Raw genomic sequence first — 26,174 nt, 5'->3', positions numbered from 1 at the left:
CCTTGATTATCTTTGTCTTTGTCTTCAGAATTTTACTGGTAAAGCCATGTTGCAAATCCTGTCAAAATTCTTTGAAGAAATGCTTTAGAGTCTTGATCCCACTTGTTTAAAATGTCCATTGAAAGCTCTGCTGTGATCTGCAGCTGATCTGGGTGCAATGGTTTGGGCACCTGAGTGGAAATTTTGCTCAACTTTAATTTTTCAGTCAGAATTGTGTAAGCTGAACCAATTGATATATCTATTGTGTTGGCTACTGTTTCTTCTGTTAATTGTAGATCTCTTCAATTGGGGCATACACAAGATGAATGTCTTCCTCACAAACTGATGTGGATGGTGTGTCACTGCAGGCTTCATCTTCAACATTGTCTTATCCCTTCTTAAAATGAGTTATTATCCCCATAAACTTTCTGAAGAGCATTAATGATTTCACCATTCTTCCACCCAAGCTTTACCATGAATTTAATGTTTAATTTTGCTTTAATTTCAGCAGAAGTCAAGTTGCTCTGATAGGGTCTCTTTTCAAACTGATATTTTATCCTTCTTAGTGTCTCAAACTAGATCCTGTTTAGACATGTTTTAACAAGCTAGTACAAATTTATTTTGATGCAAAAAAAAATGGAAACCAAAGCTTAGATTTTCACAATATGCATTTTTGAAGACCCACTTGTATATAATTTGGCTAAGGGTCTGAATTTCAGAAAAGAAATCTTGGCTAGACATATAAGTTTGAACTTATTATATATGATCTTTCAAGTTATAAGAGTAGATGAGAATATCTAGAGAAAGAACATGAAGGAGAAGAGGAGAGGGGAAGAGGGAAGAGGAGAGAAATGATAAGAAGGATACAGGAAGGGAGGAGAGGAGAAGGAAGGGGAAGGAGAAGATAGGGGAGATAACTTTTGGACCACAGATCTTTGAGGGAAGATAAAGTGCATCCGCTTTAAGGGCATTAAGCTGATCTTAATACCTGATCACTTACAAGATAACAAGCTATGATTTACTTAAAATTACCTACCAAAAGTTACTGCATGGTGGAGGTAAAGGAGGTATGGTTGAGTGTGCTCACTAGGCTAATTTATCTAGTTCGAAACTTTACTGCAGCTAATTGCTCTAGAGAGTACTGAACGTGGTAATGTGACTCTCATTAAATGAATAAAATAACTCCAAGTGACTTGCACTTCGAGACTTTGTTCTGGAAGTTACGTAGAACAAAAGACAGATCAGGTAAAAGCAGTGATTATGTTGTGGGCTTTGATATTTCCATCTATTCCTTTGAATATAACAGTAATAACATTGAAGTAAGAAAGGTGTAACATTTATAAATGTTAATAAAATTCAAAACAAATGTTGACAAGATATGTGTACATAAACAGTTCACAAGCCACCTGCCATTTTACGAATGCTAGTCATTTCCTTTAATAATTCCATAAAATTTTATTTCGGGCACTATTGCCATTTCGCAGTTGTCATTTTGAAAACCCCTCAAGAGACTGTATATTTGAAAATAAGGTGGGAAACAAGTTTAATATTCCACTGGTACAAGAGCAGATGGTTGCCTGACCTTGTATTAGATTGAGGGATTGTAGTCACATGACTCTGTTAATAACAGGATGGGATTGATGGATAGAGGGGAGGGTAAGATTTAAGATGCATCAAGAGAGCAGGGCTTAGGATAGGAAAGGCAAATTTGAATGGATTCAGGTTATAGGGTCTTCAGAATTTTATCTCGGGGTAACCGGAGCACAGTGGACTGGCTATATATATATATATGTGTATATATATATATACACACACACATATATATACATATATATACATATATATATATTACCATTTTAAGAGCTCTTTATTATTATTTTTAATGTATAGGCCAAATTTCTCTCCCGCATCACATTCCTTTGGCCCAAAGAAATAATCTTAATATTTCTTGTAAATCAGGTGCATTGGAAATGCATTATCTCAGTCTTTTTCTTTTAATCTGAAAAATGTCTTTATTTTGCCTGTATTTTTGAAAGATTTTCACTGTGTATCAGATTATGGATTGACGGGTTGTTTTTATTGTTGCTGTTGTTTGCTTCTGCAAAGATATCACTGCAGTGTCTTCTGGTATACACAGTTACTGATGAAAAAGTCTGACTTTTTAATGTTTATTCCTTGGTGCACAATACATTTTTCCATATTCTCACTGCCTTTAATGTATTTTAATTTTTATTTTCATCAGTGTGAATATGATATATCTATGTGTTGTATTTGTTTATTCTGGTATTTATAATATTTGAGATTCTCTGAGCTTCTTGGATATGTGGTTTATTGTATTTTCTTCTTTCTGGAACATTTTCAACAATTATCATCTCAAATATTTCTTCTACCCTCTTTTCCCTCTTTTCTTCTGGACTTTTAAATGACTGATATTTACCATCTGATACTGTTCCAGAGTCCTTGGAAGCTCTGTGCTATGTTTTTCTCCCCACCATTTTTCCTTTTATGTGTCAATTTGGGTGATTTCTACTAGGCTATCCTTAAGTTCATTGAATATTTCCTGAGCTGTATCAAGTGTACTGGTCGGTCTATCAAAAAAAATCTTAATTTCTAATATTATCTTCTTAAAAAAAAAGTCTAGTACTTCCATTTGACTCTTACTTAAAGTTTCCATCTTTCTGCTTAAATTCTCATTGTGTTAAGGAAGGTTTCCCACTCTCCCCTTTATATCCTTTAGCATTTTAATTGCTGATATTTTAAATTCTCTATCTGATAGTTTCGATATCTGAGCTATCTCTGAGTTTGGTTTAGTTGGTTACTTTGCTTTTGAAAATATGTTGCTGTGTGTGTGTGTACGTGTGTGTATCTCATAAATTTGAATGCTAAACATTGTATATGGAAGAGTAGAGGCTGAAGTCAATGGTATTTATACCTGAAAATGAACATGCCCCTTCTTTTGGGTTGTTAGTGTGTAGAAGGAGATCTGAATTTCTAGTTTTTTCTTACTCTGGCTATCCTCAATGGGACACAGGCTTCAGATTTCTCTAGCGTGGCCTGATGCTTAGACTGGGTTGGTTGCTGTTGCTTGTTTGTTTTCTTTCCTATTTTTTAAACCAATGTTGTAATCCGCTCCCAGCTATAAGCTGACTCTATGTGCCCTTTGCACAGATGATATCTCTATATCTCTCTCCATGTTCTTGCCTGCACTTCAAAGGTAGAATGCTGTTGCTTGATACTCAGTGCTAGGTTATATTGGAGTGCAGGGATAACAAGGGTCAAGCTGGGCCTCTCTATTCGGCTCTAATCTCAGCCTTAAAGAGTTCCTGTGTGCCTATGCTTCAAGAGTGTGGATTTTTCAGCATTTCTGCCCCTCCTCCCCATGAAGGCCAAGCTACCCTGAATATGCAACTGATTTTGGCAGAGAGTTTCCCGCCAATCCTTTAGCAATAAGAGATTTCAACTTGCTATTTGATATTGCTATAGACAGTCCTTCCCCAGAGAGAAGAGTGGCTTTATTTGTTTGTTTGTTTTTACCCTTCCCCCAGCTGTAATGTGTCTCTTTGCTCTGCGGTTATGAGACCTTACCCACCCGCTAATGTCATTAAGTGTTTCTTTTGTAAGAGAGGAGAGTCCAGGGAAGTGCACGGCATCACAAGCCTATCCCTCCACAGTTCCCAATCATTTCCCACCCAAATGGGCCACCAGTGGGGGCTCTCTGGTCTCCTTCCCTAATGCCAATCTTCTTTATGAGCACCTGAAAAATATCCTTGGAGCTTGCAAATGATTGAAGCTTTTCTTTTTGTCAGATGTCCCGAGCTATTTCAGATTGACATGGTAGCCCATATGGCCTCTGCAGATCTTTAAAATTTTAGCTAATTAAGTCTCAATCATACACATATTGTCCCTAGTGTGGCACTTCTTTCTCTCATACTCCACCACTAGTGAGACAGTTCATGTGCCCAAATTCCTTGGAGGAATTTGTCCCTTTTTGACTTCTGGGTTACGTATTACCTTGTAGTCTGAGCTCTCTGACAAACAATAAAATGATTATTTTATAGTTTATTCAGTTTTTTCATAGTTATGGTAGAAGCAATATTCTTTGCAGTTTTCTACATCCTAAATGAAGACAAGCTTTATAGGACTTTTTTGACTCTCAGTCATATTGATGTAGAGCAGCCACACTATACCAAGCACAGGAAAGGTACAGAATAGTGATAATTCACACAAAATAATCACTGATTCTCTACCTGGAGAGGACTCTAAAGAATGGATACTGCCGGGCGCGGTGGCTCAAGCCTGTAATCCCAGCACTTTGGGAGGCCGAGACGGGCGGATCACGAGGTCAGGAGATCGAGACCATCCTGGCTAACACGGTGAAACCCCGTCTCTACTAAAATATACAAAAAATTAGCCGGGCGAGATGGCGGGCGCCTGTAGTCCCAGCTACTCGGGAGGCTGAGGCGAGAGAATGGCGTAAACCCGGGAGGCGGAGCTTGCAGTGAGCTGAGATCCGGCCACTGCACTCCAGCCTGGGCGACAGAGCGAGACTCCGTCTCAAAAAAAAAAAAAAAAAAAAAAAGAATGGATACTTACATTGGGCTGGGATCGAGAAGTATAAAATCCCTGGAAATCAAATAACATACATTCCCTCCTCTATAACCCTTCATTACTTTCGATTTCACCTCCTCACTTCTGACATATACTTGCAAGAAAAGGGGGCAGACACATCATATTTTTAAAAGGCTCCCTCAATTATTTTTATACCCCTCCTCTTTTCATCCCCATCCCTACATGGTGAGTAGTTCTGTAGTCTGGAGAGTATGGACCAGAGACTTGATCACCAACAGAGCTAACGTGGTAGATGTTTCCAAAGAGCTAGCATAAGGAGGGCTAAGGGTGTCTCCAACCTTGTCTAAAAGCTAGTGCTACCCTCTTCTTACATTTAAGATTTCTGCTGCACCAAAGGCCAAAGTCTCTCATTTTCAAGGACTCTGGAATAGTCCTGCAAGTGCTCTAAATGTAGAGGGATTAGAAGATCTTAGTTAAGACTGATACAGGTTAGGAGTGGACTTCATAAGATCCTTCTCAGATCCTGTCAGAATCTCAAAATTATTGTCTGTTCCTATGTTTCTTCAAGTGGAATCTATAATTCTTACCCTACTTTGTTAAGCCATTGTACTATTTAAATTACCGTTGTGTATTGTTAGGTAACTACCTTATTAACCTATTCAACCATAGGAAAAAAGCACATTTGGGTCTAATTTTAAATATAATTACCTTTAACATGTTCTTTTATCTCTTAATATCTTTTAATATTATTGTCATCCAAGAGGGATAAGAATGTAAATCGGATGGTTCAAAGCATATTTACAGCTAACTTGTATGCTTGTGATGAAGCAAATTTAACCACAATGATTTTCCAAATTCTTTGTTTACTTAGACAGTATAACTGCGTTTGATAGTTTCTTAATTTTCTTCCCCCAACTGTCAGTGGTAAAAGTACAGATCTTTTGGAATAAGCATTCCCTGGGTGTTCCTTTAGATTCATTTTTCAGTTGACCAAAGAGAAATTACTATAGCTCAACTTTTGCCTATCCATACTGGAACATTAGTTAAAATTTTGAGTTTACTGTGTTAAAATCAAAATTTAAAAACACGATTTTTTGGAGTTAGGTTTAATTGTCTTTAAATCTCTCAAGTCATTGCATTGTGAGCTGAGATGTGCTGGTAAATGTGTAACAACTGACTCTCCAGGGGAAAAGAGAAAACCCTAATGTGTAGCATTTGCTGATTTGGTTCAAATAAATATTTCCACCATGGTTGATTCCAAGCTACCAACATGATGTCATCGAACATCATGTCATTGGGAAGAGGTACTCAATAGCACACTATTATACAGAATTTCCACCATACAGATAAAATAGCTGTAAGTGATCTCTATAGCATTAATAATATTAAAATGTATAGGAATGATATATTTTGAGTATTTAGCATTTAAAAATATAATTTAAAGTTAATCATTTAATTATTAATGATGACTATGATTTTTTTTTAAACCAGCTTGCAAAATTCCTGAAATTAAGTTAGGCTCTTCCAAATTGTGATGGGATGGTGGGAACAAACGACTGGTTCTAAGTCTTTGAGGACAAGAACTTTTAAATTCCCACCATCAGACTGGGTTTTGTCTATCCAGGTTTTGCCTATCACAGCCCACATCAGTGAATATTTATGAAAGAAAGAGCTCAAGTCAAGGTTAGCCAATAAACAAACAAACAGACAAACAAAAACCTAGGTATTATTCTTTGAATTCATACATCTGCATGGTCCAAGCTGGTTTTTCTTTTGTTTCCATTCCCTTGTTTTTCTTTGTGCATGCAATTTAGATTATTTTTCAAACATAATTATTACTGGGTCATATAGTGGTGACTCTAGTCAAGAATTTTGCATCTGACAATTTTGCACCAAGAAGGCAGTCTAGATCATGTATTATTCACATAAATTAGGAATTTTATTACCTACTTTAAATCAATTATCTATTTATAATTGAAATATTGTATATTTCTATATAAAGTAACACTTTGTTCAGAAAGATCTCTACACTCATTCCCTAGAACTAAAATACTAGTTGTATTGTCAAGGTATTTTTATGACTTCCTTTTTAATTTCATAGGACAGATGTCTCTGATGGAATCTTTTCCAGGAAATTATAGCTGCTAGTTTCAAGATAAAACTCCTTATGAAGAAGCAAAGTTAATTGATTACCTTATGCAATCACTCCACAAAATGAATGTTTTACAAAATAACTTGCTGTTACATTAATATCCTTCTCTGGGGATTCGTTTGGGGCAGGAAATAAAATGTGTCCCAAAGTATGCATATCAAAAGGAACTTATACAAAATCATCTTATTAAATGAATCTACAAATTTTACAACTTGAACCTATAGTCAAATAAGAATGGAAATAAAAAAAAAATATATATATATATATATAACATTTGTTGGCCAGACATGGTGGCTCACCCCTGTAATCTCAGCACTTTGGGAAGCCAAGACAGGTGGATCATGAGGTCAGGAGTTCAAGATCATCCTGACCAGCATGGTGAAAACCTGTCTCTACTAAAAATATAAAATTATCCAGACGTAGTGGTGCACGCCTGTAATCCCTGCTACTCTGGAGGCTGAGGCAGGAGAATCGCTTGAACCTGGGAGGCAGAGGTTGCAGTGAGCCGAGATTGCACCACTGCACTCCAGCCTGGGCAACAAAGCGAGACTCTGTCTCACAAAAAAAAAAAAAAAAAAAAGAAAGAAAAGAAAAAGTCAAAACTAATTTGTAAATGGCTCTATATATTTGGAGAATTTTGAAACTCTACAGATTGTTTTAAAATATTTGTATTTAATAAAAATCAGGTGACACTAATCTCTATTGTTAGTCGTCAAGATAGTGGCTATCTTTGGGGCTGGTAGAGGACGGATTAGTGTGCATTATTAGTGTGAACAATATATATTTGTATGCTGTAATCATGGTATGGTTATTTTAAAAAATATATGCAAAAGTCTTAAAATAAATCCTTTTTAATGATAATGAGACTGAAAGTCCATAAATGAAGTCTGTATTTTAAATCAAGTATTGTAGCGAATTTTGTTTAGGGCATTTATTCATTCATGCATTCCTACAATAAACCCTCTTTTATTTTCTTCAGCTTTGTTGAGGTATACATGACAAATAAAAATTTTATGTATTCAAGGTGTGTATGAGTCACAAAGTGATGTTTTGGTATCTGCATACACATTACTAAATGATTTCCACAATAAAGTTAGTTAACATAGCCATCACCTCACATAGCTACCTTTTGTTATTTTTGTGCTGACAATACTTAAGATCTACTTTCTTAGAGAATTTCAGTGTATAATATGGCATTATTAACTATAGTCACCATGTTTTACATGAGGTCTCTAGAACTTATTCATCTTACAACTGCCATGTTTGTACCCTTTGACCAACATCTCCCCATTTCCACCATGCCCTGACATCTAATACCTAACTTTCTATTCTGTTTCTATGAGATTGATTTTTTTTTTCCTTTAGATTTCACATATAAGTGAGATTACATAGTATTTATCTTTCTGTGTGTGACACTTCAGTTAGCATAATGTTCTCCAGGTTCATCCTAGTTGTTGCAAATGACAGGATTTCCTTCCTTTTAAAACTTGAGCTGGAATGGTGGCTCATGCCTGTAATTTCAGACCTTTGGGAGGCTAAGACTGGAGGATTGCTTGAGGGCAAGAGTTTGAAACCAGCCTGGGCAACACAGTGAGACCGCATATCTACAAAATATAAATAAATAAATAAAGTAGCTAGGCATGGTGGTACACGACTGTAGTTCTAGCTACTCAGGAGGCTGAGACAGGAAGATCACTTGACCTCAGAAGGTCAAGGTTACAATTAGCTACCATCATGTCACTGTACTCCAGTCTGGGTGACAGAATGAAATCCTGTCTCTAAAAATAAATAACAAATAAAAATTGATTAATATTTAATTGCATATACATCAGATTTCTTTATCCGTTCATTCATCAATGGACACTTAGGTTGTGTTCATGACTTGGTTTTTGAGAATAATGCTGCAGTAAACATGGAAGTACAGATATATCTTCAAGATAGTGACTAAATTTTCTTTGGATATACATCCTGAAATGGGATTGCTTGATAATATGGTCATTCTGTTTTTAATTTTTTTAGTATCATCCATAATGTATTACATAACCTTTTACTGGTATTTTACAAAGACAACACAATATGCCTTTTGGAAACACTGAGGTGAGGATATTTGCATCTATGTTTATCAGAATTGGCCTGTAATTTTCTTTTCTTGTAGTGTGTTTATCTGGCTTTGGTACAAGGACAAAGCTGGTCTCATAAAATGAGTTTGAAAGTGTTCACTTCTTATAATTTTTCAAACTATTTGAGAAAGATTGGCATAAATTCTTTTCTAAATGTTTGAAAATTCTTTTCTAAAAGAATTCACCAGTAAAGTCATCCATTTCTGGGCTTTTTTTCATAGAAGATTTTTGATAACTGATTAAATTGCCTTACTTGTTATTGGTCTGTGTAGATTTTCTATTTCATAATTCAATCTTGATAGGTTGTATGCTTCTAGGAATTTATTGATTTCTTCCAGATTATCTAATTTGCTCGCATATAATAGTTTATAGTAGCCTCTTATAATCCTTTGTGTTTTGTGATATCACTTGTCATGTCCTTTTTCATTTCTCATTTTATTAGTCTTTTCTCCTCTTTCCTTCGTCTCACTAAAGGTTTGTTAACTTTATCTTTTCAAAAAAAAAAAAAAAAACTCTTAATGTCATTGACATTTTCTATTGTTTTTCCAGTTTCCATTTCATTTATTTCTGCTCTGATTTTGTTATTTTGTTTCTTCTACTAACTTTAGTCTTAGTTTGTTCTTCTTTTTCTCATTCCTTGAGGTGTAATGGTAGGTTGTTTATGTGAGACCTTTCTTTTTTTTAATGTAGACATTTATTGCCACAACTGTCTCCTTAGAACTGCTTTTGCTGCATCCCTTAAATTTTGGTATGTTGTGTTTTCATTTTTGTTTGTCTCAAGATATTTTCAAATTTATCTTTTGATTTCTTTGACTTTAACTTTGGTTATTCAGGAGCATATTGTTTAATTTCCACGTTTGTGAATTTTCCAGTCTTCTATTATTATTGACTTCTAGATTTGGTTGTAAAAGATACTTAGTATGATTTCAAGCTTCTTAAATTTGATAAGACTTATTTTGCAGCCCAATGTATGATCTATCCTAGAGAATGCTGTGTGTACTCTTGAGAAGAATATGTATTCTGCTGCTGTTGGATGGAATGTTCTGTATATGTCTCTTGTGTTCATTTTGTCTATAGTGTTATTTAAGTCTGCTGTTTTGTTACAGATTTTCTATATCAATGATTTATCCATTGTTGAAAATGGGGTATTGAAGCCCCTAATACTATTGTATTTCTGTTCATTTCTCCCATCAGTTCTGTTAATATTTGTTTTATATATTTAGCTGCTACAGTATTGGATGCATATATTTACAATGGTTATATCTTGATGAATTCACACTTTTATCATGATATAATGACCTTTGTTGTCTCTTATGACAGTATTTTACTTAAAGTCTATTTTGTAAAAGACCATTTTATATATTTAGGTTCCATTTGCATGGAACATCTTCTTACATCCCTTCACTTTTATGTGCCCTTAAAGCTCTAGTGAGTCTCTTCTAGGTAGCATCTAGTTAGGTCTTGTTTTTCTGTTCATTTGTCTGTTTTAATCCATTAAGCCACTCTGTATCTTTTCTTGAGACAATTTAATCCATTTGCATTCAAGGTAATTATTGCTAGGTCAGGACTTAATACTGCCATTTTGTTAATTTTTTGGTTATTTTGAAAATCAATCCTTCCTTCCTTCCTTCCTTCCTTCCTTCCTTGCTTCCTTGCTTCCTTCCTTCCTTCCTTCCTTCCCTTCCTCCTTTCTTTCTTTCTCTCTTTCTTTTTCTTTCTTTCTTTTTTTCTGCCCTCTGCCTCCCACCCTTTTTCTTTCTCTTTCTTTTTTGCTTTCTTTCTCTCTCTCCTTCCTTCCTCCCTCCCTCCTTCCTTCCTTCTTTGCTTCCTTCCTTCCTTCTGCCTTCCTGTCTTCCCCTCCTTTCTTTTTATTTTTTGCTGTCTTCATTTTTCACTCAATAATTTTCACTTTTTTCTTTTTTGCTTCTAAAAAGAAAAAAAAGAAACAGGATACATGTGCAGAACATGCAGGTTTGTTACATAGGTATACATGTGCCATGGTGGTTTGCTACACCTATTGACCCATCCTCTAAGTTCCCTCCCCTCATCCCACACCCCACAACAGGCTGGGGTGTGTGTTGTTCCCCTCTCTGTGTCCATGTGTTCTCAATGTTCAACTCCTTCTTATAAGTGAGAACATGCTGTGTTTGGTTTTCTGTTCCTGGGTTAGTTTGGTGAGGTCAATGGCTTCCAGCTTCATCCATGTCCTTGCAAAGGACATGATCTCATTCCTTTTTATGCCTGCATAGTATTCCATGGTGTATATGTACCACATTATCTTTATTCAGTCTATCATTGATAGGCATTTGGGTTGGTTCCATGTCTTTGCTATTGTAAATAGTGCTGCAATAAACATACATTTGCATGTGTCTTTATAATAGAATGATTTATATTCCTTTGGGTATATACCCTGTAATGGGATTGCTGGGTCAAATGGTATTTCTGGTTCAAGATCCTTGAGGAATTACCATACTGTCTTCCACAATGGTTGAACGAATTTACATTCCCACCAACAGTGTAAAAGTATTTCTATTTCTCCACAGCCTTGCCGGCATCTTTTATTTCCTGACAATTTAATAATGGCCATTCTGACTGGTGTGAGATGGTATCTCATTGTGGTTTTGATTTGCATTTCTCTGAGGATCTGTGGTGTTGAGCTTTTTTTCATATGTTTGTTGACTACGAAAATGTCTTTTTTTGAGATGTATCTGTTCATATCACTTGCCCATTTTATGATGGTGGTTTTTCTTGTAGATATGTTTAAGTCCCCTGTAAATTATGGATATTAGGCCTTTGTCAGATGGGTAGATTGCAAAAATTTTCTCCCATTCTGTAGGTTGCCTCCTTACTCTGATGATAGTGCTTTTTTTTTTTCTTTTTCTTTTTGTGCTGTGCAGAAGTTCTTTGGTTTAATTAGATCCCATTTGTCAATTTTGGCTTTTGTTGCAATTGCTTTTGGAGTTTTTGTCATGAAGTCTTTGCCCATGCCTATGTCCTAAATGGTATTGCCTAGGTGTTCTTTTATGGTTTTTTATGGTTTTGGGTTTTACATTTGAGTCTTTAACCCATCCTGAGTTAATTTTTGTACAAGGTGTAAGGAAGGAGTCCAGTTTCATTTTTCTGCATATGGCTAGCCAGTTTTCCTGGTACCATTTACTGAATAGGAGATCCTTTCCCCATTGATTGTTGTTGTCAGATTTGTCAAAGATCAGATGGTTGTAGATGTGTGGTGTTATTTCTGAGGTCTCTATTCTGCTTCATTGGTCTATATAATTGTTTTGGTACCAGTATCATGCTGTTTTGGTTACCGTAGCCTTGTGGTATAGTTTGAAGTCAGGTAGTGTGATACCTCCAGCTCTGTTCTTTTTGCTTAGGATTGTCTTGGCTATATAGGGTCTTCTTAGATTCCATATGAAACTTAAAATAGTTTTTTCCTAATTCTGTGAAGAATGTAAATGGTAGTTTGATGGGAATAGCATTGAATCTATAAATTACTTTGGATAGTATGGCCATTTTCATGATATCGATTCTTCCTATCCATGAGGATGGAATGTTTTTCTATTTGTTTGTGTTTTCTCATTTCCTTGAGCAGTGGTTTGTAGTTCTCCTTGAAGAGGTCCTTCACATCCTTTGTTACCTGTATTCCTAGGTATTTTATTCTTTTTTAGCAATTGTGAATGGGATTCCATTCATGATTTGACTCTCTGCTTGCCTATTGTAGGTGTAAAGGAATGCTTGTGATTTTTGCACATTGATTTTGTATCCTGAGACTTTGCGGAAGTTGCTTATCAGTTTAGGAAGTCTTTGGGCTGAGATGATTGGGTTTCCTAACTATAAAATCATGTCATCTACAAACAGAGACAACCTGACTTCTTCTCTTCCTATTTGAATACCGCTTATTTCTTTCTGTTACCTATTTGCCCTGGCCAAAATTTCCAATTTTATGTTGACTAGGAGTGTTGAGAAAGGGCATCCTTGTCTTGTACCAGTTTTCAAAGGTAATGCTTCTAACTTTTGCCCATTTTACATGACATTGTCTGTAGGTTTGTCATAAATAGCTCTAATTATTTTGAGATATGTTCCACCAATACCTAGTTTATTGAGAGATTTTTAACATGAAGCAATGTTGCATTTTTTCAAAGGCCTTTTCTGCATCTATTGAGATAATCTTATGGTTTTTGTCTTTGATTCTGTTTATGTAATGGATTATGTTTATTGATTTGTGTATGTTGCACCAGCCTTGCATCCCAGGGTTGAAGCTGACTTGATCGTGGTGGGAAAGTTTGTTGGTGTGCTGCTGGATTCGGCTAGCCAGTATTTTATTGAAGGTTTTTGCATTGATGTTCATCAGGGATATTGGCCTGAAGTTTGCTTTTTTTGTTGTGTCTCTTCCTGGTTTTGGTAACAGGGTGATGCTGGCTTCATAAAATGAGTTAGGGAGGAGTCCCTCCTTTTCAATTGTTTGGAATAGTTTCAGAAGGAATGATACTAACTCCTCCTTGTATTTCTGGCAGAATTCAGCTGTGCATCCGTCTGGTCCTGGGCTTTTTTTGGTTGGTAGGCTATTAATTACTGCATCAATTTCAGAGCTTGTTATTGATCTATTCAGGGATTCAACTTCTTCCTGGTTTAGTCCTGATGGGGTGTACACGTCCAGGAATTTATCCATTTCTTCTAGATTTTCTAGTTTATTTGAATAGAGGTGTTCATATTATTCTCTGATGGTAGTTTGTATTTCTGTGGGGTCAGTAGTGATATCCCCTCCATCATTTTTTTTATTGTATCTATTTGATTCTTCTGTCTCTTCTTCTTTATTAATCTAGCTACTGGTCAATCTATTTTGTTATTTTTTTTCCAAAAAAACAGCTAATGAATTCGTTGATTTTTTTAAAGGGTTTTTTGTGTCTCTATCTCCTTCACTTCTCTAATCTTAGTTATCTCCTGTCTTCTGGCAGCTTTTGGATTATTTTGCTCTTGTCTCTCTAGCTCTTTTGATTGTGATATGAGTGTCAATTTGAGATCTTTCTAGCTTTCTGATGTGGGCACTTAGTGCTATAAATTTCCCTCTTAACACTACTTTAGCTGTGTCCCAGAGATTCTGGTACATTGTCTGTTTGTTCTCATTGGTTTCAAATAACTTCTTGATTTCTGCCCTAATTTCATTATTTACCCAGGAGTCGTTCAGGAGCAGGTTGTTCAACTTCAATGAAATTGTGTAGTTTTGCGTGAATTTCTTAATCCTGTGCTCTAATTTGATTGCATTGTGGTCTGTGAGACTGTTTGTTATGATTTCCGTTATTTTATATTTGCTGAGGAGTGTTTTATGTCCAATTATGTGGTTGATTTTAGAATAAGTGTCATGTGTCACTGAAAAGAATGTATATTCTGTTGATTTGGGGTAGGAAGTTCTGTAGATGTCTACTAGTTCCCCTCGATCCAGAGCTGAGTTCAAGTCCTGAATATCCTTGTTAATTTTCTCTCTCATTGATCTGCCTAATGCTGACAGTGGGGTGTTAAAGTCTCACACTATTATTGTGTGGGAGTCTAAGTCTCTTTGTAGGTCTCTAAGAACTTGTTTTATGAATTTTGGTACTCCTGTATTGGGTGCATATATATTCAGAATAGTTAGCTCTTCTTGTTGAATTGTTCCCTTTACCATTATGTAATACCTTTCTTTGTCTTTTTTGCTCTTTGTTGGTTTAAAGTCTGTTTTGTCAGAGACTAGGAGATTGCAACCCCCCTTTTTTTTTCTTTGGTAAAGAAAGAAATTTCCTTGGTAAATTTTCCTCCGTCTCTTTATTTTGAGACTGTGTGTGTCTTTGCATGTAAGATGGGTCTCCTGAATACATACACACGATGGATCTTGACTCCTTATCCAGTTTGCCAGTCTGTGTCTTTTAGTTGGGACATTTAGCCTATTTACATTTAAAGTTAATATTGTTATGTGTGAGTTTGATCCTATCATCATGATGCTATTTGACTATTTTGCACACTAGTTGATGTAGTTCCTTTGTAGTGTCATTGGTCTTTATGTTTCGGTGTGTTTTTGCAGTGGCTGGTACCGGCTTTTCCTTTTAGTATTTAATTTTTTTTCAGGAGCTCTTGCAGGGCAGGCCTGGTGGTAACAAAATCCCTCAGCATTTGCTTGTCTGGAAAGGATTTTATTTTTCCTTTGCATATGAAGCTTAGTTTAGCTGGATATGAAATTCTGGGTTGAAAATTCTTTTCTTTAGGAAGGTTGAATATTGGCCCCCCATCTCTTCTGGCTTATAGACTTTCTGCTGAGAGGTCTGTTGTTATTCTGATGGGCTTTCCTTTGTAGGTGACCTGGCCTTTCCTTCTGGCTGCTCTTAACAGTTTTTCCTTCATTTCGACGTTGGAGAATCTGATGATTATTTGTCTTAGGGTGATCTTCTCGTGGAGTATCATTTTAATGGTGTTCTCTGTACTTCCTGAATTTGCATGTTGGCAAATTCTTTCTAGGTTGGGGAAGTTCTCCTGGATAATACATTGAAGTGTGTTTTCCAGTTTGATTCCATCTTCCCCATCTCCTTCTGGTTGTCCAATCAATTGTAGGTTCAGTTTTTTTATAAAGTCCCATATTTCTTGGAGGCTTTGTTCAGTCCTTTTCATTCTTTTTTTCTCTATTCTTGTCTGCATGTCTTATTTTGGTAAGGTTGTCTTCAAACTCTGATATCCTTTCTTCCGCCTGGTCAATTCTGCTATTGATACTTGTGTATGCATCAAGAAGTTCTTGTGCTGTGTTTTTCAGCTCCATCAGGTAATTTATATTCCTCTCTAAACTGGATATTCTAGTTAGTAATGTCTCTAACCTTTTATCAAGGTTCTTAGCTTCTTTGCATTGGGTTAGAACATGCTCCTTTAGCTCATCATAATTTTTTAATTACCCATCTTCTGAAGCCTACTTCTGTCAATTCATCCATCTGATCCTCCGTCCAGTCCCGTGCCTTTGATGAAAGACGTTGCAATTATTTGGGGGAGAAGAGGCACTCTGGCCTTTTGGGTTTTCAGCATTTTTTCATTGATTCTTTGGGAACTTGTCTAGTTTTGGTATTTGAGGTTGCTGACCCTTGGATGGGGTTTTTGTGGGGACTTTGTTGTTGTTGAAGCTATTTTTGTCACTTTGTCCTTGTTTTTCTTTCAATAGTCAGGTCCCTCTTCTGTAGGGCTGCTGCAGTTTGCTGGGGGTTTGCTTCAGGCCTTATTCATCTTATTCGCTGTTGTGCCTGCAGATGTCATTTAAGGAGGCTGAAGAGCAGCAAAGATGGGCGCCTGCTTCTTCTTCTGGGACCTCTGACCTTGAGGGGCACCAACCTGATGCCAGCAGGATCGCTCCTGTATAGGGTGTGTCTGACAACCCCTGTTGGAGGATCTCACCCAGTTGGGTGGCATGGGAAGCAGGACCTGTTTAATGAAGCACTTTGTCCCTTGGTGGAGAAGATGTATTTTTCTGGGGAGAAACCCACCTGTCTGGGCTGCCCAGAGTCTTCAGAACTACCAGGAGGAGAGGCTAAGTCTGCTGGTCTGCAGAGACTGCGGCCGCTCCTCCCCCTGTGGGCTCAGGCCCATGGAGATGTGAATACTTTCCCTGAACCTCTGGCTGGAGTTATTGGAGATCCTGTTGGGAAGCCCCTCCCACTGAGGAAGGATGGGTCAGGGTTAGACCTGAAGAGGTACTCTGGCCTTATTCCACAGCAGGTGTGCTGTGCTGTGGGGACAAGTCTTGGGACCAAGCTATCCGACCTTCCTGGCTCCAGCAAGGGAAAAGCGCAGCCTGGAGCTATATATTTATATAGCTCTTCCCCCGTTCAGGGAGCTTAGCATGTTAGGCAGTTGCAGGGTCCCAGTGCTGGCTGCGGTTCCTCCCCCAAGGAGCTCAAATATCTTAGACAGCAGGCAGCTGCAGTCAGTGCTGGTCGCCCCTCCCCAATGGAGTTCAGTAAGCTTAAGCAGATTCCAGCTGAGAGACTGAGAGAATCTGCAGGTTCTGGAATTGGGACAGTGGTGGCGAGGGTTCAGGAGTAGGATGTTCCGATCTGTGGGTTGCACAGTTCTGTGGAAAAAGGAGTTTCCCCAGCTGGGTATCATGGTCACTCACCACCTCCCGTGGCTGAGAGGAGGGGTTCCCTTTCCTCGTATGGCTCTCAGGTGGGCTGCCACACCACACTGCTCTTTCTTCTCTCCGGGGGTCATGCCAGCCCTCTAGTCCATTTTGATGAGAGAACCTGGATACCTTGGTTGCCGGTGAAGGATTCACATGCTTATTATGTTTTTATAAGAAGCATGGCACTAGCATCTACATCTGGTAAAGGCCTCAGAATACTTTCAGTCATGGCAGAAGGTAAAGGGAAACCAGCATGTGCAGAGATGACATGGTAAGAGAGGAAGAAAGAGAGAGGGTGAGGAAGTACTAGGCTCTTTTTATTTATTTTTTTATTTTTATTATTATTATTATTATTTTTTTTGAGACGGAGTCTTGCTCTGCCACCCAGGCTGGAGTGCAGTGGCCGGATCTCAGCTCACTGCAAACTCCGCCTCCCGGGTTTACGCCATTCTCCTGCCTCAGCCTCCCGAGTAGCTGGGACTACAGGCGCCCGCCTCGTCGCCCGGCTAGTTTTTTGTATTTTTAAGTAGAGACAGGGTTTCACCGTATTAGCCAGGATGGTCTCGATCTCCTGACCTCGTGATCCGCCCGTCTCGGCCTCCCAAAGTGCTGGGATTACAGGCTTGAGCCACCGCGCCCGGCTAGGCTCTTTTTAACAACCAGCTCTTGTGGGAACTAATTTACTCACCTCTGATGGAGGGCATTACTCTATTCCTGAGGTATCCATCCTCAGGACCCAGACACCTCACATTGAGTCCAACACTGCCACATTGGGGATCAAATTTCAATGTAAGGTTCAGAGGGGGCAAGTATTCAAACCATAACAGTGGCTCTGATTCTGAGGTGTGGACACATATGGAGTGGGAGTGAAGTCAGAGTCCAGAATACAGTTGTGTAGAGTGTCTATAGGACCTGGAGTGTAGGTAGATCACAGATACAGTGGCTCTGGTGTCTGAGACATGGACACTTACAGCAGAGCCATAGGGCCAGTGGTCTGGAACATGGGTACAAGTGGAGTGGTCATGACTCTAGAGTTTGGTGGGGTTTGGGAGGTAACATCACAATAATAGTTCCTTTTTGGGGAGATCACAGCATGTCCCTCTCCAAGTTGTTCACAGTGACAAAGGCTCTTGATTACCTCAGCGGTGAAAGTTCCAGTGTCCCCTGCAGAGAAGATCACTGGAAACCATGCTGGCATCTGATGCGTGGCTAATACTGATAGCCCCCACCATTCTAGACATCTCTAGATATCTCAGGTGTGCCATTCTCCCCAGTGATTTATTCTACATGATTATTCTGGGTATTTTGTTTATTTGTTGTTTGTTTTGTTTCATTCTGTTTCTTAGATTCTTTTGGAGCTTTGAGCAATCCCAAGGATGTTTTTCTTGCGTTTGTAGGGAAAATAAGGCTGATGTCTCCATCTCTGTCATCTTGATGACATCACTCCACATTAAATCTTTCTAAAGGACTTACTTACTGTTTGATTCATACTTCTCAAAAGCTCAAAAGTTCTAAAATAACCAAGAATGTACTCATATTTGTTGAATAAATAATTTGAGACATAATGAGACAGGTCTAAATTGTCTTGAGACTGGAAATGTGTTTAGGCTAAATTATTTTTCAAATATTTAAATGTGTTACTAGAGAAGCTGAATAGGATGCAATTTTAAAAGCTCTTCCTTAATATGTACCCAGAGAGACAGACTGGCAGGTATCCAAAGCTGTTTGGTGACTCTCACGGGGCAGACTTGTTGCTGAGATTTCTTGATTTAAATATGAGTTGAGTATGCCTTCCACCAGGAGCATTTAGTCACTTAAAAAGAAAAACTGCCTATTTTAAAGTAACTAAAAGTAAATATGATTAAATAGGGATTATTAGAATTATTTGTTATACTTTGATAAACTTAAAAGACTTTAAATTATGTTTTTCAATTATACTTGTAACCATTAGTAGTAGTATTGGTGGTCTCATTTTACATGGAGATTAAATTGCCATTAGCTCATTTTCGTGAAACCTGGGAAATCATTTGGTATATGGATATTTGAAAACTATTTGAAACATTAGGGAAAATCTTGGGTATTTTAATTGAACCAGAAATCCTTTAATGTTACATGAACCGTATACAAGTACCTCAAATTTTGAAACATGTTAGGATCCTGTTCACTATAGATACTTATTTTTATTTTTTTCTTTAACTGAATCTCTTTCTTAATGATTGGAGAGATGCTTCAAATAGAATTGGATGACTTTAGAAGTATTCCTGGTTATCATCTTAAAAGGGAAATAGAAACTGAAGAAAGAGGACTCCAGCTATAAAACCAAGGGAGCTGACTTTATTATATTTTCCTCATTTTTAAAATATATTATTGATATTGCAAATATTTAGATAGTATTCAAAAACAAAATCAAAATTTCTATTCCACTACCAGTTTAATAAATAGTACTATGTGCAATTGAAGTCTTCTGTGAATTTCTTTCCAGTAATACCCCCCTCTGCTCTCCAGAAATAACTATGATCCTGAATTTGATACTTATATATGTCTCAATCTTTTTTATAAATCTTTTTTTTTTTTTTGAGACAGAGTCTCACTCTGTCACCCAGGCTGAAGTGCAATGGCGTGATCTCAGCTCACTGCAACCTCCATCTCCCAGGTTCAAGCAATTCTCCTGCCTTAGCCTCCTGAGTAGCTGGGATTACAGGTGCCTGCCACCACACCCGGCTAATTTTTGTACTTTTAGTAGAGATAGGGTTTCACCATGTTGGCCAGGCTGGTCTTGAACTCCAGACCTCAGGTGATCTGCTCGCCTCGGGGTCCCAAAGTGCTGGGAAAATATATTATTACACTGGCTTGCTTGTTTTCAAATGTTATAATTGGAATTGTGATGTATGAGTTCTTCTGTACATTTTCATCCTCAATATTAAGCTTGTAGGCTCTATGTTGATACTTGTAGCTCTATTGTATTATTTCTGAGTGAATTTTAAAAAATACTATTAAAGTGTGATATAATGTAATAAACATGGCTTTTTGTCATACGGAACTCAAATTCTGTCTTTTTCCTTACATCTATGTACCTTTAAGAAAGTTATTTAAACGATCTCAGCCAGCTTTTTAAAAAATCTATAGAACAAGGTAATAGCATCTTCTTTTTTCTTCCAACTTTTATTTTAGAACCAGGGGCTACATGGACAGGTTTATTACAAAAGTATACTGCTTGATACTGAGGTTTGGAGTATGATTGAATCCATCACCCAGGTAATGAGCGTAATACCTAACAGGTAGTTTTATCGACTCCTACCCCCTTCTCTGTCTCCCTCTTATATTCTCCAGTGTCTGTTGTTACCATCTTTATGTCCAAGCGTACTCAATGTTTAGCTCCCACTTATAATTGAGAATATAGCATTTTCTTTATAAAGTAGTCTTGGTATAATGATATAATGGGTGTATGTATGTATTATACACATACATGTATATATACACACAAACATATATCCACACATATATACAATAGTATATGTTTGGAACATAATAATAAATATTAATTCTTCTTCATATTCTAATTTTCTTTTCTATCTCAATTTTGAAAATTAGTTGTGATTACTATAAACACTTTTTATATAACAGGGACTACTTGTTGGTATTCTGGGATATAAGAATGCAAAGAAAAAAATGGAGAAAAAGCATTCTGTTATGTTTGTGGTTCTCAGCAGCTTGATGTGGTGAAAGAAGCCTGAGCTATGAAGTTATAAATCTTGGATGTGACTTCCAGCTCACTGGTTCACTGGTTATGTGACTTGACCAAATTACTTAATTTTCTTTGAGCCTGATTTTTCATTGACAAAATGGAAATAGATGCTACTTAACTGATAAGGGCTTTGTGGTGATCAAATTAAATCAGTTTAGTAAAGTACTAAACATTTTTCCAGCCTTATTATGTATGTGTAATGAATATTAGCAGATTTCCCTTTTGCCATCAATTTATTAACATGTCAAATATTAACAGAAGTCTTTTACAGACATTTACTTATCTACATTTCAGGGTTTTATTTTCCATCTTCTTTTCACTGTACACTTTCAAACCCTGAGTTATTTCATTGACTTCCATAGCTTAAGCAGTCTGGACACTAACAAACCAATATATTCAGCTACAGACTCATTATCCAATATATTATTGGAAATTTTATGTGTCTAACTCTTCATCTTCCTAGTTTACCTCTCCTTTGTTAAATCTAAAATTATTTTCTCATTATCTCACCATATTCTTGTGAGACTTAGTACTACTACTCTAGTGTTTAAATATCTCTAAAGTATTTTCCTCATCACCATACCCTTACATTTACCTTCTTTAGGCCCTCATCACTTCTGGGGGATTAGAAATGATATTCTATTAAACGTATTCCTTGCCCATGCTTATGGCATCCAGTCTATCATTCCCCACAAAATCTGGCCCATATTACTCTCTTGGTGAAATCTTGAAATATTTCTATATCTGCAGAATAGCATCAAACACCTTAATAGTGTTGAAATTGTCCTATATAATCAATATTTTAACAGTTTTTAAAAGGTCTATATAAATCAGATTCTATATAATTTTGCCTGATCACCTGACAAATTGTCCATTGTATCCAAAGTTCTCATCATATAGAAACTTGAGTTTCTCAAGCTTATCATGTAATGTCCTCCCTCCCTACAAATGCATGTGTTGTTCTCTTTACTGGAAATGCCTTCAAGACTTTTCTTCCAAGACTAAGCCTTGGGAGGAAATCAATTAATGTTTCTAAAGTCCTTACTGTATCGGAAACTGTGTTAAGTAATGTAAAGACATAGTAATAGTTGAATTTCCTAGTAACTCTATGAGTTTGACAAGATCTCCATTTTAGAGATGAAGAAATTGAGGCAGGATTTAAACACTTCTTGGCTGACTCCAAAAACTGTGTTTTTAACAATTGTACCCTAAATAATTTATTTAATTCTCACAAAAACCTAAAGAGAGATAGATATTTAAGTTGATTTTTACATGATAAAACTGATGCTCTTGAAGTATGAATTGTGTATCCTAGTCATATAGTTAAATTCAGCAAAGCTACATTTAATATCAAATTTGACAAACATTAAAGCCCATATTGTTTCTATTATAAGCCCCCGTGTCTTTAACTATCACCCATTCCCTCAATGAATCATTTCCCAATGCTCCCATGGGTAGATGATAATGCCAATGTTTCCTCTGCTGATATGCCTCTTATAGTGGAATAAAATAAGAATAATTAACATTTACCTAGCAGTTATTTTACATACATGTTATTGGAAATTTTATGTGTCTAACTCTTCATCTTCCTAGTTTACCTCTCCTTTGTTAAATCTAAAATTATTTTCTATGTGCTTTGGCTAATTATCTAATTTACATATCTCAATGAGTATCATAGCAACTATATGCATTACTCTCCAACAGTGTTGTGGCCTGTTTTCCTTATGGAAGTATGGACATCTTGGAGGCAACAACTGACTGATACATATTTGACTTCCTAGCATCTAGTGCAATTCCTTGCGTGTAGAAGGTACAAAATAAATATTTTAATTAAATGAATGGGCTATATTAGAGAGTGTCTTTGATATTGGTAGGACACAGAGAGAAAAGTAGGAAGCATGTCTTAAATCTTAGAGAACAAATGAAATCTTCTCCCACAGTACTTATCCCTTGAACTCAGGAATGCAGAATCTTTGGTAGGTTAACTTCTTTTCCTAACTTGTCATGGCATTATTTTTCCTTATATTGGAGACAAATTATGCATTTTCCAAATGACAGTAGTCAGTTAGACATCTTAATATATATCACAGATTTACACCCAAATTTTGCTTTTATACCCAAATTTTGATTTATCTTATTGACCCCATTCACATTATAGAGTTCATTCCTTATTTTACATGCACCATAAAATGCAAAATATTGGAAAGCTTCTTGATCTGCGAAGACATTGCGTTTGTCTAAAGTGGCCATCTCTGTTTTCCATCCATTTGGAAAGATCATTTAAGTGTTTTTCTCCGGCATAGCCAGACTTCTGAAAAATGCAAATTGGCTCTTCATTACAACCTTGTCTTTGTTTTATCTGAGAGTACGACTGTCTACTTTTCCTCCATCATTTCCATTCAAGGTTTACTTGCTGTATCTTTTCTTTGATTTCCTCAGGATTTACTATCTCCATAGTTTTCCTCATGCCATATATTTCTCTACTTTGCTGGGTTCTAATTTTCGTCTATTCTAGGATGATGACATGATGATGATGATGAAATGGTGATGATGATGGTGATGATGATGATGTGTGTGTGTATGTGTGTTTTTGTGTGTTTCTCATCTCTGTCTCCATCTTTAGACAATCAAATCCTGAAACTTAACCAAGCAGATGCAAAGTTCTAATCTTCGTTTCAGAGTTGACTATGGAGATTTGTATGTGAGAAACGATACTGGCTTTCCTTCCGCTCACTGATGAAAGAGGCACTAAGCTAATGCTCTTCCCAGCCACCTGGTTATGCACTGCTGAATCATGCCATTTTAGGAAACTGAAATTTCTAATGCTTACATTTGTAATTATCGTAGGGTATGTCAATAATTTAGAATTCCTAAATTATTGTACTCTATATAACCTTGTACCTAATAAATTTCAAAATATTCAAATTTCTATTTATAAATAAAATGCTCTTTTTATATGAAATTGCTTCTATATATGATTAAATTGATAAAACTTCTGTGATTTATAAAATGTCTTAGGCCTTTTAATCTTCTATTTAAGGAATAAATAATATTACTGATAGAAGAGAGAAATATTGGGGGGCCAGGCGTGGTGGCTCAGGCCTGTAATCCCAGCACTTTGGGAGGCCAAGGCGGGCACATCACAAGGTCAGGAGATCAAGACCATCCTGACTAACATGGTGAAACCCCGTCTCTACTAAAAATACAAAAAAATTAGCCAGGCGTGGTGGCGGGTGCCTGTAATCCCAGCTACTTGAGAGGCTGAGGCAGGAGGATAACTTGAACCCGGGAGGTGGAGCTTGCAGTGAGTGGCGATTGCGCCACTGCACTCCAGCCTGGGCGACAGTGTAAGACTCAAAAAAAATAAAAAATAAAAAGAAAAGAAAAAAAAAAAAAAAAAAAGAAAGAAAAAAAGAAAAGAGAACTATTATAAAATGAAGTCTATGTAGTTTAATTGAAGTTTATTAGCTTGGTGGCAATACATGCAAATATGAAAATAGAAGCTACCCAGGGCAGTAAAAAACACTGTGGCACAGGGAATACGTAATAGACAAAGGAACTGGATGGCTAATTTCTCAGACTGCCATTTGGAATGTTTTAGCATCTTTATCAGTCAAGTGCAACTGTCTTCTCTATGGCTCAGCAGGGATTATGCTTCACATGCACTTGGACATCTCTAAACTCTTCACCTATTGTCATCAGCACTGCCTTCAAGGGCTATCAACTGCTATTGATTTATTGATGAAAATAACCATGATAACACCACCAAGGGTGAATAGCTCCCTACAGCATAATTATCAACTGGCAAACTTTGGTTTAACTCTGACAGTTATTTTATACTCTAACCCTTAGTAATGACCTTGAAGGTTTCACTTTGATTTTACAAATGATCAGGTGGAATGACACAGAAATATGAATTATGTGTGTGTGTGCACGTATGTGAGAGAGTGTATAAAAGGAGGCTTTGGGAAGACATGACTTTAGGCATCTCAGTGACCTTAATAACATCATGTTCAGTCCACTTTTGGTGGAAAAATAGGGCTTGCTTTTTTATATCTAAGACACTTTGAAAAATAGACAAGCATTTCTTATACATATATGTATTTGCTGGTTTACATGAATCTCCCATCCTAGTATCTTTGCAAATACTGTTATGACATTTTAAAATGCTACCTTTGTTTTCTCTTGATGAATATTAGCAAAATTAAATGTGCATTTTGTTTTAAAGCCGTTTTTTTTTTTTCAGGCAATGAAAACAATCTTGTGTTCTTAGAAGCTTAAATTCTAAGAGCAAGAGCTCTCAGAACCACTGACATACCTAGAGTAAAGGTGCTTATGTTACAAAAAATAATTTTGATGAACACATGTACCCATATTGATGATTTTTAAGAGAGAAACTCCTTCCACGTTTTTGAAATGAAGAATTAATTATTTGCAAATTAAACTTTTCTAAAAAAGGTTATTCAAATGAGCCCAGGTAAAAATCTCTATATTTTATAGCCACATATTATTTTCTCTTTCTTTCATTTATTTATTTTCTTAATTTTCATTTAGCTTTGTTGATGTTCCAGAAATGATAGCAGAAAGCCAATTCCATATATCTCACTTATAATGTAAAATATTCAGCCTAAACTTGCAGAAAGTATATCTTTTGAATAAAAGACAGCAGATGCTGTAGCATTTTTGCCAAAGAAGGAGTCCAGTTTAAACATTCTGCAGTATGCAAATGTCATCTCCTCTATGTGAATGTTTTCCCCGAGTGGTTGTTGCAGGGTTGGAGGCTTCTGCCTGTGATTTAGGTTGTAATTTTATTTGTGGAAATAAACCAATCGTGGAGCTCCAATTGTCTTGGTGGTGAGGTGATCGATAGCCCATTACTGGATAGAACAGCAACTACAGGAAGAGCATTGAAGATTTTAATGCATGAATTATGCATGCAGCGCTCATTCTTTAGTCTCAGAACAGAATGACAGGGTTTGTGAAGTCGCCTCAGATAGTTTCTTGCATTAAGTGACTGCAGTGAAATGCTTAATATTTTCAGGCACAGAAGCAGCATTGACTCGGGTCAGCCGAATTTGGAAGATGTAAATCTCCCAGCTCACAGCACGGAATGCTTTATTTGAAAGTATTGCTATGTAGAGAGCCGGCTTTTCTGTCATCTAACCTGCTCTCCTCAGGTTGGCTGAAGGATGGGAGCGGCTGTGCCTGCCTGTGAGGTCACAGCATGAAGTCCTTTTAACTTGCTTTCTGCTGCAGGAGAGCCGTATTGTGGTATAACTGTTGCTGTATTTATTCAAATGGACAATTTGCAATAGATGTTATACCCAGGACGACAGATAAGTCAACACATAAGGTAAGTCCAAGGCTTTTTTTTATAGGTTAGGTAATTGTAAACTACAATATGCTGAGTTAGGATAATGGTGATGCCATATTAGTAAGGTTGACTCAGACCTTAGTATTGCAATGCCAGCATCAGGACTCTCA

The 26,174-nt window shown here is 36.8% G+C and overlaps 1 protein-coding gene across 4 annotated transcripts in view; it reads left to right on the top strand.

Annotated features, from left to right (window-relative positions):
* The window catches only part of CNTN1 (contactin 1), a 409,365-nt gene that overhangs the window by 111,841 nt on the left and 271,350 nt on the right, over positions 1-26,174 (top strand). For 2 of the 4 annotated variants that reach the window (XM_033222419.1, XM_033222421.1), the window contains exon 1: positions 25,687-26,043. The exons of the other annotated variants lie outside the window; for them this stretch is intronic. In XM_033222419.1, the coding sequence (XP_033078310.1) occupies positions 26,006-26,043 (38 nt within the window). In that variant the 5' untranslated portion in view covers positions 25,687-26,005. Of the gene's footprint in view, positions 1-25,686; positions 26,044-26,174 lie in introns of those variants that run through there. 4 annotated transcript variants of the gene reach the window in all.

The sequence above is a fragment of the Trachypithecus francoisi genome, unplaced genomic scaffold (assembly GCF_009764315.1).
Source record: "Trachypithecus francoisi isolate TF-2019V2 unplaced genomic scaffold, Tfra_2.0 Lachesis_group11, whole genome shotgun sequence".
Taxonomy (NCBI): Eukaryota; Metazoa; Chordata; class Mammalia; order Primates; family Cercopithecidae; genus Trachypithecus; species Trachypithecus francoisi.
Note: the sequence above shows the minus strand (reverse complement) of the source record. Positions and strands in the feature narration are given on the sequence as shown.